The 16,193-nt window shown below is 40.3% G+C and overlaps 1 protein-coding gene across 3 annotated transcripts in view; it reads left to right on the plus strand.

Annotated features, from left to right (window-relative positions):
- The window catches only part of Nr1d2 (nuclear receptor subfamily 1 group D member 2), a 28,432-nt gene extending 17,962 nt beyond the window's left edge, over positions 1–10,470 (plus strand). For all 3 annotated transcript variants that reach the window (XM_021181827.3, XM_085828335.1, XM_085828336.1), the window contains 3 exons: positions 1,694–1,879; positions 6,391–6,601; positions 7,644–10,470. In XM_021181827.3, the coding sequence (XP_021037486.1) occupies positions 1,694–1,879; positions 6,391–6,601; positions 7,644–7,840 (594 nt within the window). In that variant the 3' untranslated portion in view covers positions 7,841–10,470. The remainder of the gene's footprint in view (positions 1–1,693; positions 1,880–6,390; positions 6,602–7,643) is intronic.
- Positions 10,471–16,193: the final 5,723 nt, after the last annotated feature.

Genomic DNA, 16,193 nt, shown 5'->3' on the forward strand with positions numbered 1-16,193 from the left:
CTGAGGTCTGAGGGCTGAGGGTAGTCTAGAAGATGCCTTAAACCTCGTGGCCTCCTAGTACTTCAGGTGCTAAGGTTCTTCCTCTAGGCACTTGTAGGCTTTGTAGATGCTGGTTTCATAGCTGTCTCCAGGCTTAGGAATCCTCTCATTCCTTGATTCCTATGGGTTTAATGTAAATTTAAAGGCTGTTTTTAGTAATAGACCATGCTTCATATCGTTTTAGTGGTCCTGCAGCTTCTTTGGCTTCCTTAGCTCATGTTTAGAAGGTGTACCTCATATCCACAGTCAGTTTCCTGGCTGCACAGATGGAGGTCACTGGTCTCAGCATTGTTAAGGAGCTAAAGGATCAGTGATGCTTTTCCCCCCCAATAATTTATTTATTTTCATTCACTGATCACAGCTCCACTTCCTTCTCTCTTCCCAGCTCTGCCCTTACAAATTCCTCCTTCTATCACCCTCCCCCTTTTCATAGAAGGGGAAGCCCACCCTGGGACATGTAGTCCCAGCAGTGACCCTCTTAAATTGAGGTGCCTTATACTTTTGGAACTTGCAGTGTTTTTGTTTACTGAGAATAAATAAGCCCTGAAATGGGAAGTAAAGAGATTTGTGGCCTCACTCTGTTTGGATAAGGCACTGAGTCTTTCAGAGGATCATGTACTCAACTAAGAAAAGGTAATTATGGACTAAGGTGCAGTTTTTGTAGTGGAGCTCTTGTTTTGCTTGTGCCAAAAGACTCTGGATTTCATCTACTAGCAGAGAAAAGACAAAGATTATTGATTATAATTGACCATAATAACCAGGGTGAGAAATAGATCTGTTTTCAAAAGTCATGGCCCTGCACATGTGTGTAAGGTGGCAGTTGTTGCCCATTCAAGAGGGTTCTCAAGTTCTTGTTTATGCAGTGTTTGCCTAGGTTACCTCTTACAGTAGGTCCATAGCTGTTTCAATTAACTTGTCATGAGGCTTTTAAAAGCATATTTGAGACAGGGTCTCATGTACTCATACCTGGCCTGGTACTCACAGAGATTTTTCTGTCTCTGCTTCCCTAGTACTGGGATTAAAGCTTTACAAGGTCATTTAAGTGTATAGGATATGTGTTTCTATTTTATTTTTAATTTTATTATTGTTGCTTTTTGTTTTGAGATAGGGTCTTACTACATACTTCTGTTGATCTTAAACTAAATGTGAGTACCAGTTGGTCTTGAACTCAGAGATCCTCATGCCTTTTCCTCCCTTGTGCTGAGATTAAACTCATGTGCCACCACATCTGACTATTTTAATTTTAATTATGTACATGTGTGAGTGTAGGTATGTGCACATGTGTGAAGGTGCTGAAGGAGGCCCCTGAAACTGCAGTTAATAGGCCTCTGATGAGTGTGCTGGGAACTGAACTGCAAGAGCTAAGCCATCTCCATGGTTGAATATGTGATTTGTAAAGCCTCCATTTTAAAGTATTTACCCACTTCATTGGTGAGAACTCACACATTTTCTTATGTACATTGAAGATATTGTAACTGTATTTACTGTGGTGAGAATTCCTGTTTTGAGGTAAGATGCACTCACAGAAAGTGATGGAAGGCCTTACTTGAGTTAGGAGTTACTTCATGTTGTGGTTTCTCATAATTGAGGTGACACTTTGGAATTCTTTGCCACTCTTCACAATTTAAGAGTTTTTCTATTTCTTGTAAATTAGGTGTGTCCTATGAGTAAGTCTCCATATGTGGACCCTCAGAAGTCTGGACATGAAATCTGGGAAGAATTTTCAATGAGTTTTACCCCAGCAGTAAAAGAGGTGGTGGAATTTGCAAAGAGGATTCCTGGCTTCCGAGATCTGTCTCAGCACGATCAGGTCAATCTGTTAAAAGCTGGGACTTTTGAGGTAAGTTTTATTTATCCTGATTGTTGATGCAAAGCCATGTACTTAATTCTTTTTTCTTTTCTAAATAAATGTTGATGGTTCAGAGTCTCTAACAAAACAGTAACTATCACAGAATTCCAAGAAGAGAGGGACAGGTACATTGAACTACTTGCGACTACTTGCGACTAGACTTACATTCTGTGACCCCAGCATGTAAGTTACAGGTTCTGCCAGTACTTTCAGGTGTAGATGTATTGGTTTTTGCTTAGTGTTAGACACCCAAAAGCTGAGTCTAATGTTTACTATATTGAATACAGAATAAATAAGGAGAGTGGGTTGTGTGTGGTGTGGTGGTGCATGCCTTTAGGCCTAACTTTTAGGAGGTAGAGGCAGGTGAATCTGAGTTCCAGGCAAGCCAGGGCTACATAGTGAAATCCTGTGTCTCCAAAACAAGCAAAAGTAAGTACCCCCCAAAACCCAAGAAAGGAGACTGGCAAATGGTTTTTACTTTTACAAAAATATAGAATATTCAGCGACTCAGTAGACATCTCTGTGCTGCCCTTTCTCCTTGGATCCTTGGCAGCTTGTCCTCAGTCATTGCTTTTAAGATAAGGTCTTGAGTAGTCCAGATTGCCTCAATTCCCTCTCTTAAGTTCTCTCCCAGTTGATGAGTTTGGGGTGTCCTCTTGAGTTTGGGGTGTGCCACTGTGTCATCCTTCTGCCACTGCTTTTTCGCTTTTTTCATCCCAGTTCTCTTGAAGAGATGCTTTGTGCCTGTGCTTGGACTGCCATGGCTGTCCCTTGTATAGGTGGGCTGGCCAACTGCTGCCTCTCAGTGGTGTCTTGGAGGTCACTTACACACAGCTCTGAAATTTGAGGGGACAGTAATAGGTGAACATCTCGTGGCCAGACCTTTAAACTCTGAGTAGTTTGAGAAGGAATCAAACGTGTTAGGCTCTTTCCCCCTGATGAGTCGTACAGATTTAAACTATCAGGTACTCTTGGTGTTAAGTGCTGGTCTTCATAGAATGTGCCTGGCTGGAGAAACCTCTAATCTTTGTGCATTCTTCTAGGTCTCATTTCTTCTTTCCTTACCCAATTTTCACATGTGCCACAGAAGCCTCTGCTACCTGGACTATCTGAACTAGAACAGAGAAGTACTATTTTAGTAATAAACCAGCCCTAGAATAATTGAGCAACAGCTGGGCCTTTCAGTTTAAAGGAATACAATGAAACTTAGCTTTTCATGTCTGAGGGTTCAAGTCAGTGGCTGATGCAGTCCACCTGTTTTGGGAGAGGTAATTCTTGCCCAGAGGTGACTTGTATGTTATGTCTAGGATGTTCTTTCCACCCTGTGATTGTGCTTCAAAGGAATTTGCACCATTATCAGAGGAGATTCACTTCCTTTTGGGTTGTCTGGGCAGGCCACTTTTGTTTGAGGCATTGTAGAAGACTGTGTTGCCCAGTGCAGTTTCAGATGTAAAAGAGGCATCCAGACAGCATTGATGTCACAGATAGAGTGTGGATGCATGCTGTAGTCCTGTGATACGATCAGTCAAAACTGATGTGGACTGAGCAGCAGTCTTGTGCTGTGATGCGATACAATCTTGGATGTGGCCTCAGCAACAGTCTGGGTTGTGATGACTGAAATAGAACTTGTCTTACACCATAGACACCAAACATGCTTTAGACCCCAGACAATTTCATGAATGTCTTTGGCTAGACCCATTTTTTCCCCCAATAATATTTTTGTTATTCTTTTTATATCCCGATCACAGCACATTGCCCTCTTCCCAGTCCCTCCCTAACAAATCAGTCTCCACATTGTCCCGAAGGGGAATCACCCTTGCATATTACTCCTTCCTGACCCCCCACCCACAACAGCTAGTTCCAGCAGGACTGGGCACACATCCTCTCCTAGTGGGCCCAACCAGGCAGTTCAGGTAGGTGGAAGGGAATCCAGTGGCAGGGAACAGAGACCAAGACAACCCCTACTCCACTTGTTAGGGAACTCACATGAAGACCAAGCTGCACATTTGCTACAAATGTGTAGAGGGTCTAGGTTCAGCTCCTGCATGCTCCCTTGGTTGATGGCCCAGGATTTGTGAGGCCCCACGATCCCAGGTTAATTAATTTTGTGGGTCTCTCTGTGGTGTCCTTGACCCCTCTGACTTGCTCAGTTCTTTCTCTTACTCTTCCACAGGACACCCAGAACTTTGCCTTATGTTTGACTGTGGGTCTCTGCATTTGTCTTTCTCTGCTGCTGGAGGAAGCCTCTCAGGAGACAGTTATGCTAGGTTCCTCTCTGTAAGCATAGCAAAGTATCATGAATAGTGTCAGGTTGGCTCTCTTACATGGGATGGGTCTCGAGTTGGGGTAGTTAACTATTTAAGTTAACTGTTCCTTCAGTCTCTGCTCCATTTTTATCTCTGTACATTTTAAATGGAAGATAAATTTGGGGTTGAAGGTTTTATGGGTAGATTGATGTCCCCTTCCCTCCTTTGGAAGGTCTTGCCTGGCTACAGGAGGTGGTTATTTCAGTCTCTATATTCCCCTCTGGTAGGAGTCTCAGCTAGGGTCACCCCCATTGGTTCCCTATACCTCCCCTTCTCATCCAGGCATTCAGCTAGTCACCAGAGATGCCTCCCCCCTACTGATTGCCATTCTTACTCCCAGCCCTCTCCTGCCCCTTGTCTCCCCACACCCTGATTGCCATCCCTGTTCCCCTCCTTAACCCCTCTCCTACCCTGTTCCCTCTCTCCATCCACCTCTGTTGATTATTTAGTTTCCCCTTCTGAGTTATTCTCCCTTGGGCCTTACTTGTCCTTTCAGCAAAATCTTGCTAGTGTGTGCAATGGTGTCAGCATTTGGAGACTGATTAAGGGATGGATCCCCAGGTATGGCAGTCTCAAGATGGTCCATCCTTTAGTCTCAGCTCCAAACATTGTCTCTGTAACTGCTTCCATGGATGTTTTGCTCCCAATTCTAAGAAGGGGCAAAGTGTCCACACTTTGGTCTTCGTTCTTCTTGAGTTTCATGTGTTTTGAAAATTGTATCTTATATCTTGGGTATTCTAAGTTTCTGGGCTAATAACCACTTATCAGTAAATATATACCATATGAGTTCTTTTGTGATTGTGTTACCTCATTCAGGATGATGCCCTCCAGGTCCATCCATTTGCCTAGGAATTTCATAAATTCATTCCTTTTAATAGCTGAGTAGTACTCCATTGTGTAAATGTACCACATTTTCTGTATCCATTCCTCTGTTGAGGGGCATCTGGGTTCTTTCCAGCTTCTGGCTGTTATAAATAAGGCTGCTATGAACATAGTGGAGCATGTGTCCTTTTTACCGGTTGGGACATCTTCTGGATATATGCCCAGGAGAGGTATTGCTGGATCCTCCGGTAGTACTATGTCCAATTTTCTGAGGAACCGCCAGACTGATTTCCAGACTGTTTGTACAAGCTTGCAATCCCACCAACAATGGAGGAGGAGTGTTCCTCTTTCTCCACATCCTCGCCAGCATCTGCTGTCACCTGAATTTTTGATCTTAGCCATTCTGACTGGAATGAAGTGGAATCTCAGGGTTGTTTTGATTTGCATTTCCCTGATGATTAAGGATGTTGAACATTTTTTCAGGTGCTTCTCAGCCATTCGGTATTCCTCAGGTGAGAATTCTTTGTTCAGCTCTGAGCCCCATTTTTTAATGGGGTTATTTGATTTTCTGGAGTCTACCTTCTTGAGTTCTTTATATATATTGGATATTAGTCCCCTATCCGATTTGGGATAGGTACACTTTAAATTTTTTTAAAAATTATTTATTTATTTATTTTTTATTAGATATTTTCTTTACATACATTTCAAATGCTATCCCGAAAGTTCCCTATACCCTCCCTCCGCCCTGCTCCCCTACCCACCCACTCCCGCTTCTTGGCCCTGGCATTCCCCTGTACTGGGGCATATAAAGTTTGCAATACCAAGGGGCCTCTCTTCCCAGTGATGGCCAACTAGGCCATCTTCTGATACATATGCAGCTAGAGATATGAGCTCTGGGGGTACTGGTTAGTTCATATTGTTGTTCCACCTATAGGGTTGCAGATCTCTAGCTTCTCCATTGGGGGCCCTGCGTTCCATCTTATAGATGACTGTGAGCATCCACTTCTGTATTTGCCAAACACTGGCACAGCCTCATATGAGACAGCTATAACAGGGTCCCTTCAGCAAAATCTTCCTGGCATATGCAATAGTGTCTGGGTGCTCACTTTAATTTTATACTTTCATTTCTGAATCTTTGTTTATAGAATTTAAGATTCGTTAACATCTTGCCATTTCAAACTGGACTGCTGTTTGATGTTGGGATATTTATTGCTTTCATGGAGAATTTGCCTTAAAGTGTTCTAGATCTAAATTTAGTTTTCTTTTCCATAAAATTTCTTTTATATATAGGATGTTTCTTAACTGACTTCAATAGTTACATCTTAGTTTTCTCAATGAACTTTTTCAAATAAATTTGAATTTTCTGCCTTTCAGGTTTTAATGGTACGATTTGCTTCATTATTTGATGCAAAGGAACGGACTGTCACCTTTCTAAGTGGTAAGAAGTACAGTGTGGATGATCTGCACTCAATGGGAGCAGGGGATCTGCTCAGCTCTATGTTTGAGTTCAGTGAGAAGCTGAATGCCCTCCAGCTCAGTGATGAGGAAATGAGCTTGTTCACAGCAGTTGTTCTGGTATCTGCAGGTAAGCAAGCAGGCTGCTGCAAAATCTGGTTATGCTGACTGATTATTTCATCCTTCTGTTCTTCAGATTCCACATTCTGTTAGAGAAAAGGGTTGCCCATGTAAACCTAGTATGGGGTTACTTGCTCTTTGGATGAGTGACCAGGGTATTTCAGTCCATACATGGTGTTTCCTCACGAGTCACAGTGTTGGTCCCAGTTTCTTGTATTTAGGTTGTAGCAACTTACTCTGGAGGTATGTCATTCAGATAGAAGCCATTATGGTGCAGATTTCTATTCTCAATTGTCAAATTTTATTCATTAGATAGAAGTCAGTCTAGCCCTTTTAAGAGGAGGGGGCACAAGGTATGAATACTAGGATAGGGAATCTACTGTGCATGGGAGTGGAAATGTAGTTTGTATGTGGTAAAGATATCATTTCTGCATTACATTATTTTATCTTGCCAATTAGAAGCAGTTGAAGTTAGCATCAAATTTAAAGAAATAAGAAACTCTGGATTGGAAAGATGGCTCAGCAGTTAAGAGTAATGGCTGATTTTCCAGAGAACTAGGGTTTGATTCCTAGCACCAGTTCCAGAGAATCCCACTTGGTATCAGGCATCCAAGTGGTGCATGGACATACTTGTAAGTAAAACACCCAAACATGTTGGAAGAAAAGAAACCCCAGGTTAGCCATGAACTCTGAGATCTTCCTGCTTCTGTCTCCCAAGATCAAAGTCATGTTCTCCATGCCTAGCTGAGAATCCCCCCCCCCCAAAAAAAAAAAAAAGCAGGGATTTTCTTTGTAGCCTTGGCAGCCATGGAACTTGCTCTGTAGACCAGGCTTGTCTCAAGAGATCCACCTGCCCCTGCCTCCTGAAGGCTGGGATTAAAGGCATGCACTACCGTCCCTGGCTCATTTGTTGTGTTATTGATGTTACTTTAGCTGAGAATTTTTACAGCTTGTATATATTGCTCTATTTCAAATTTGGTAGTGGTCAGTGAGTAAGTAATCATTTATTGCTAATATGTCTTCCCTTCATATTTCTTCTCTGCTTTCATTAGATCGATCTGGAATTGAAAATGTCAACTCAGTGGAGGCTTTGCAGGAAACACTCATCCGTGCACTAAGGACCTTAATAATGAAAAACCATCCAAATGAGGCCTCCATTTTTACAAAATTACTTCTAAAGTTGCCAGATCTTCGATCTTTAAACAACATGCACTCTGAGGAACTCTTGGCCTTTAAAGTTCATCCTTAAGGCCTTTGAACATGAACTGATGCTAATGTACATTTTATGCTGAGATGTTTATTTATATGTGTATACTATATTGTGGAAATAGAAAAGAACTTAGCACCAGGTCCTGGGCTGTCTCTGTAGTCAGTCACCAGTAGCTGTTGGGATAAGAACTCGTTGTCTTGTTAGACATTGGCCCACCCTCCCCTGTAGACCAATCAGCTGTGTTGCACTTAGACTGGAGAAGTTACACTGAATTATAATCACACTGAATGTTAGACTTTTTCATCTGCCAAAGCCAAAATACCATTTGATCTCCCCATGGTATAAATCTAGCGCACATTGCCGATAGAGGAGGACTTAGACATTAACTCTTTGTGCTGGGAATTCTGTTGTACCACAAGACTGAAATGTGGTAAGGGAGACTGAGAGCCAAGAGGTCTTTATGTACTTGGATTTTGCTCTGCCACTGTCAAAGTACGTGGAGGTGGCAGTCTCTGAGTTTTGGAAAATGATAATTGATAGTGTCCCCAATGTTCTGCCTCAAATACTGAAAAATATCCATAAAGCATCTTTACCTCTTGGGAGATAGGCACTATGTAAATAAGGTGAAGTTTTTATTATAATTGCTCATAATAGTATTCTTGTCTTATTTCTAAGCATTTCTGGGAAACTTTGACAGTCCACACCAATTTATTCAGGGTTCCTGCTCAAGTAGGGTACCCTACTGATAAACACATATTCCAGGTTTATGGACACCTCAAATAGTATGTGTACATAGTATGTATGTGAATATAATTATATATAAAAATCTTACTTCACAATATTTTAAACTGTGAAGAACTTTATCATACAATAAAACTTAAACAAGAGGTGTCAAGGACCCAAATTAGGTGCATTTTACCTGTTGCTGCTGATGTATAACCATTGCTTTACAATGTTTAGATGGTAGAATACTGAAGTTAATGCTCTTATTTTTGTTTAAGCAACATTTAATGTAAAAGTGTGAAGAGCAGTCAAATCCGGATTTTAGAAAAAAATGTATTTTAGGATGCATCTTTGATACAATCTGCAGTTGAAGGTAATAGATGTTTCAGTGTTTCAGCTTTCTACCTTGTGCTATTAGTAGAGGTGGTATTGCTGCCTCTTACCTGCTTCAGGTGGATGGCAGATTTGGATTCTGTATGGAGGATGTTTTGTTTAGGAAAACTTTGTGACCTGTTGGCATGTTTGTGCCAAGTCCACTTTTCTTTCTTTCCCTAAATAATACTACAGGGATTTTGTCAATTTAGATTTAATATAATTTGAGAAACCTTTTAGTAAGTGACCTACCTACAGGCTTAGAGATCATGGTAGGAAAGATAGCCAAAGTTAAAGATTCATGAATAATACCCCTGTGCCCCCCAAAGTAGCAATTCATTGTATTTTGGGGGTAAAATTACTTTCTGTGTAATGCTAGATTATGTGAAATTGTAACAACATTAAGAGCCTGCTTTACTACTTAAAGCCTGTTACTTTTATGACATTTAATCAGAATGCCTTATTTTGTAGTTTTAACTTGTTGCTACAGGATTTGAACTTCTGTGGTACAGTTAGGAGAGCTTGAGAAAGATAAACTCCTGTTGTCAAAGAGGAAAGTGATGGTGTGTCTGTCATTCAGTAGGGACCATAACTGCTGCTTATGTTCAGTGGGTATGGCTTTCATGGGCTATACAGCTAGGTTTTGTGAATTCTTTACATGATAGCATTATTCTTTTATTTTTTTTCCTAGGATAAAAAAATGCATAGTTTTCTTCTATGAGGGATAGAGAACTTTTTTGAAGTAATACTATGCTGATTCTTTATTTTTGCCTTTTACATAAGTGTCTTTATAACATGTATCTTTAGAGCAGTTAAGTCTTTGGAAATATGTAACCAGAACTGTTAGTATTGCTTGTGATGCTTTAGTTAGGGTTAGTATATACGTGTATACACCGAAATACAAGCATGTAGATTTGCATTTTGTCTCGTAAAATTTTATTTCAATAAATTCTTCCTGAAGCAATGGGAAACAAAATCCATAGTTCATATGCCACATGTAGTATTTCTGTATTTGAAAGTAGCCCAAAGATGAGCATTCTAATTCTAAAATGAAACCAGCAGCCTCATATAAGCACATTCTTTGGTTGAGTCATGGTCTAACAGTTAATAAATGACATCAGCCAGATAGAGAACTTCTGAGTCAGTGGGATACTGTTGATAATTAACAATGTACTGTATGAATTAAGTGACATGTTAACCCTGACTTTATGCTTCAAGGTTAAAATATGGGCATTATCTCATCAGACTTATGGGCATTATGTTAACAAGATGAACCATTTTTTCCTGTGCTTTTAGTATGAAATGAGAGAATTCCAGCTTCTAGAGAGTGAACACTGAGGGAAAGGAGAGACATCGTAGGATAAAGTTTGTTCTCCTGGTAATGGTTAATTGCAGATAAAAAAATTTGAAGGGTGTTTCAGTAGATTAGTATATAGATTTCATATCTACATTGTAAGAAATTACCATTGTGATTGGGTCAGAATTGATGTGTGTTATGTAAACATTGCAAAGCAAAGCTGTGAGAGGAGCTCTGATAGATGTATCTTTTTGCAATATAAAGTTTGCTCAATGTATGAGTTTATTGTTTTGTTCTCTGTTCCCCTAGTAGACTGAATCCCTACCGAATCCCTCAGGGCCGCCCCTAACACTGCAACAGAACATTCCCTTCTAGCCTCCCTTCTCTGAATTGTCACTGTGTCCCAGCCCTCAGCTTGGGTGGACACCCCCTACTCGACTACAGGCCACACCTGCTAGAAGACCAGGTATTCTGCTCTTAGACCTTCTCTGCTCTCTGTGTTTCCCTAGCAAACTCAGTCCCTCAGGCTCATCCCAACCCAACTACAGCCTCCCTTCCCTGTTCACACCTCCTGTGGATCTCAAAGAACATCCCCTTCTGACCTCTCTAAAATTAAAATTCAACCTGTCCGTGTAAAAACAGTAACAGCCAGGACAAAATGTTTCCAGAGTCCAGCTATCTTACCACAGCAGAACCTTGCTGAAGTGCAAGAAAAAAACCTTAAAACCACGGCATGAAGATAATAGAGGTCCTTAAAGAGGAATAAATCTCTTAAATCTAGGAAAGCACAGTTGGATGACGTGAATAAGTTCCTTAAAGCCAGGAGAAAACAACAGTTGAAGGAAATAAAACTGTTCAAGATCCGTAAATGGAAACAGAATAAAGAACAGAATTCTGGAAATGGAAAAATTCAGAATTCGAACAGGAACTACAAAGGCAAGCTTCAACTGAATACAAAAGATGGAAGAGAATCTTGGGCATTGAAAATGTAATAGAAAAAAAGTTGATACTTCAAAGAAAATGTTAAATCTAAAGATTTCCTGACATGTTACATCCAGGGAGTCTGGGACACTGAAAAGACCAAATCTATGAGTAATAGTAATAGAATGAGAATTCCAGCTCAAAGGCCCAGAAAATATTTTCAATAAAATCATAGAAATTTCCCTAGACAGAAGAAAATGCCCTCCAAGGTACAAGAAACATACAGAACACCAAATAGGTTGGACAAGAAAAGACCATATAATAAAACACTAAATGTACAGGACCAAGAATATTAAAAGCTGTAAGAGAGAAAGATCAAATAACATACAAAGGAACACCTATTAGAAGTAAACCCGACTCATCAACAGAGACTAAAAACCAGAAGGATCTGGACAGGTGTGCTGAAGACTCTTATGAGACCATAGATGTCAGACCAGACTGCTATGCCCAACAAAACTAATAGGTCACTACAGATGGAAAAAGTAAGATTTCATAGTTAAACCAAATTTAATATCTTCAAATCCAGCACTACAGAGGGTGCTGGAAGGAGAACTCCAAGGAGGTTAATTATGCTCATGAAAATACAGGAAATAATTTCACACCAGCAAAACCAAAAGAATGGAAGCATACACACACCACCACCACCACCAAAACATGTCATTGGTTATTGATGGACTAACAGAATGGATGTGAAGACAGGATTTATTCTGCTGCATCTAAGAAACATACCTCAACATCAAGCATAAACGTTACCTCAGGGTAAAGGGTTGGGAAAAGATTTTCCAAACAAGCTGGTTTAGCCACTTTAATATCTAACAAAATAGACTTCAAACCAAAACTAGTCAGAAGAGATGGGGGAAAGATTACATATTCATTAGAGGAAAAATCCACCAGATATTTAAGTTTTTTTTTTTTAAACCTTTTATATGTTCTTTGTGAGTTTCCCATCATGTGCCCCAATTCCACTCATCTTCCTGTCCCTCATCTCTTGTAGCCTTTCCCAAAAGAAAGAAACAGTGAAAACCAACCCCCACCCCCAATCTAGCTATTGGTGTCACACAGTATACCCTTTTGCTCAAACAGCTTTACTTGAAAATGCTCATTGCATTGAGCCATTGGTTGGTTCAAAGCCTCTAGCTTCTACTACACTATCAATACTGGATCCTCACTGAGATTCAACTTCTATATCCTATTATTGCCCTGTGTCATGGAGATCTCCAGGAGCAGATCTTTCATGAGCTCCAGTAGTTGATAGATGAAGTAGATGTTGGAGTGGGCCTATCAAAGCTCTGGATTTGGTGCTGTGTGGTAGATGAGTTAGCCTGTCAGCTCTCCACTTATGCTCCCAGGGCCAACTCTCCAGTTCTGCCCTGGCAGTCAGTGGGACTAGCTCACCCTAATGCCATAGCCAGTGAGGAGAGGGCCAGATTGGTGAAGGCAGGGATAGTTCTTCAGGGCTGGCTCACTTCACCCTGCCCCTCAACCAGGGCCTGCACTAATGCACTGTCCAGGCATCACGTGGGTCTGAGTGTTGTAGTGAGGGATGGGGCTAGCTCTCCAACACTGCTCAGATGAGGGGTGAGGCCAGCACTCCCACCTGCCACAGGTGGGAGGGGCAGGGGGCATCTCTCTTGTGCCCACACTACCATACAGCCAATGAGGGGCACAGCCAGCTATCCTGTGCTCATGCCCTCTGGGGCAACTCAGCTGGATCCTCCCCCCAACCCCCAAACACACCAGGACCAACTCTACTGTGCTGACTGTGCTCTACTATACATGACTCACTCTCTCCAATATTAAATATCTCAGTCCTTGGACATCAACATGGCCCTAGGTGGCAGCCTAGACCAGGGACGTCTGCTTGGCCTCTAGAGGTAACATGGGTCATGGATGTGGACATAGGCCTCCCACTGCTGCAGGGCTATAGACCTCCATGGCAGCATGGACCATGACCTCACCATGGCCTCAGGTGGCAGGGTTCTGTTATACCCTTGCTTGTGTCTTCTTTCTTCATTGTGCATACAACATTCTGATTCTCTTTTTCTCTTATCTCTTCACCACTTACTTTCTCATCTTAGTGTTTCTAGGACCTCTGGGTATTTTCTACCCTGCCCATGCTGAGTAGCAGTGGATGGGGGTAGTCTGAGCAAGCTGTGTGTGGGTCTAACATTTCAGTTCTTAACATCTATGCTTCAAACATAAGGGCACACACTTTTGTAAAGGAAACATTACTACAGCTTAAATCACACATTGACCCTCCTCTATTTCAATATCCCACTGTCACCAATGGACAGGTCATCCTGACAAAAACTAAACAGAAATACTAGAGCTAACATGTTACAAATCAAATGGACTTAACATATTTACATAACATTCCACTATGGACAAAAATGAATATACCTTCTCCGCACCTCATGGAGCTTTCTCCTAAATTGGCAACATACTAGGACACAAAGCAAGTTTCAGCAGGTACAAGAAAATTGAAATAATATTCTGCAATCTATCAGACTACCACAGGTTAAAGCTGGATATCATCAGCAACAAAAACAAAAGGCTTACAAACTCATGGAAACTGAATAACTTCTTCTTGAGTGAAAAATGGGGCAAGACAAAAATAACGAATTAGAATTCAGAAATAGAATTTAGTGAAAAGGAGCAAACAGCATACCAAAACTTATAGGGCACAATGAAATTGGTGCTAAGCATCAAGTTCATAGCACTAAGTGCCTACATAAAAAAAAAAAAAAAAAAAAAAAGAGATCTCATACTAGCTACTTAGTAGCACAGCTTAAAAGCTGTAGAACAAAAGAAGTGCACTCAAGAGGAGTAGACCACAAGAAATAAACTGAGGGCTGAGATAAATAGAAACAGAACTACACAAAGAATCAATGAAACAAAGAACTAAAATAGAAACAGAGAACTACACAAAGAATCAATGAAACAAAGAACTAATTCGTTGAGAAAATCAACAAGATAGATAAACCCCTATCTAAGCTAAAAGAGGGGGAGAGAATATCCAATTAACAGAATCAGAAAAGAAAAAGGGGGGCAAAACAACAGACAATGAGGAAATTCAGAGAATTGCAAGAGCATACTTTAAAATTTTGTGCTTCACAAAATTGGAAAGTCTAAAAGAAATGGAACATTTTCTTGTTAGATACCACTTACAAAAATTAAATCAAGGTCAGACAAAGATTTTAAATAGACCTGTAATCCCTAGTGAAACAGAAGCAGTCATTAGATGTCTCACAACAACAACAACAACAACAACAACAACAACAACAACAACACCCCAAAAAGCCTAGGGCTAGATAGTTTTAGCACAGAATTCTTCTAGACTTTTAAAGAAGAGTTAATGCCAATACTCTTCAAATTATTTCAGAAAATGGAAACAAAGGGAACATTGCCCATTTTATTTTATAAGGCTACAGTCAACCTGATACCCAAACCACATAAAGAATCAACAAAGACAAATAATTACAGACCAATTTTCCTTATGAACCTAGATGCAAGAATACTCAATAAAATACTTACAAAATGAATCTAAGAACACATCAAAAACATTATCCTCCATGATCAGGTAGACCTCATCCCAGAGATACAGGGGTGGTTCAATATCTGAAAATCAGTAGATGTAATATACCATATAAACAAACAGAAAGAAAACATATAACTCATTAAATGCAGAAAAGGCCTTTGACAAAATATGTCACACCATCATAAAAGTCCTGGAGAGATTAGGGACACAAGGAACATACATCCAAGTAATGAAGACAGTATACAGCAAGCTCACAATGAACATCAACTTAAGTGGAGAGAAACTCAAAGCAATTCCACTAAAATCAGGATCAAGACAAGGTTGTCCACTCTCATACCTACTCAAAACAGTACTTTAAGGCTTAGTTGGAGCAATACAACAACTGAAGGAGATCAAGGGGATACACATTGGAAAGGAAGAAGTCAAAGTAACTTTTTGCAGATGCTATGTGTTATGGTTTGTATATGCTCAGCTCAGGGAATGGCACTATTAGAAGGTGTAGCCCTGTTGGAATAAGTGCGGCCTTGTTGGAGTAGGTGTGTCACTGTGGGTGTGGGCTTTAAAACCCTCATCCTAGCTGCCTGGAAGCCAGTATCCTGCTGGCAGCCTTCAGATGAAGATGTAGAACTCTCATCTGCTCCATGTCTACCTGGATGCTGCCATGTTCCCGCCTTGATTATAAACTGAACCTCTGAACCTGTAAGCCAGCCCCAATTAAATGTTGTCCTTATAAGAGTTGCCTTGGTCATGGTCTGTTCACAGAAGTAAAACCCTAACTAAGACAATATGTTAGTATACTTAAGTGAACCTAAAAGTGCCACTGGGAAACTCCTACAGCCAATAAACATTTTCAGTAAAGTGGATGAATACAAGATTAACTCAAAAAATTCTTAGCTCTCCTATATACAAGTGACAAAAATGGACTGAGAAGAAATAAGGGAAACAAACACCTTTCTCAATAGCCTCAAATAATATATTTTGGGATAACTTTAACTATGCAAGTGAAAGACTTGTATAACAAAAACAATTTCTTTGGAGAAAGGAATTGAAGATGCCAGAAAATAGAAAGACCTCTCATGATCATGGACTGGTAGAATTAAGAATAAAACTGTCCATCCTACTTGCAACTTTCAGACTCAATGCAATCAACATCAAAATTATATCACAATTTTTTAGAGTCCTTGAAAGGACAATTATAAACTTTATATGGAAAAACAAAAAACTCAGGATAGCTAAAACAATCCTAAACAGAGCTACGATAATAAAAACAGGTATATTGATTAATAAAGAAGATAAATCGACAAATGGAATTGAATTGAAGACCCAGACATAAGCCCACACACCTATGGGCACTTGATTTTTTTTTTTTTTTTTTATAAAGAAGCCGGAAATACACACTGGAAAAGATAGCATCTTCAACAAAAAGTGCTGGTCAAATTGGATGTCTGCATGTAGAACACTGCAAATAGATCCATACTTAA

This window comes from Mus caroli, unplaced genomic scaffold (genome assembly GCF_978045245.1).
Source record: "Mus caroli unplaced genomic scaffold, Mus_caroli_1 scaffold_12, whole genome shotgun sequence".
NCBI lineage: Eukaryota > Metazoa > Chordata > Mammalia > Rodentia > Muridae > Mus > Mus caroli.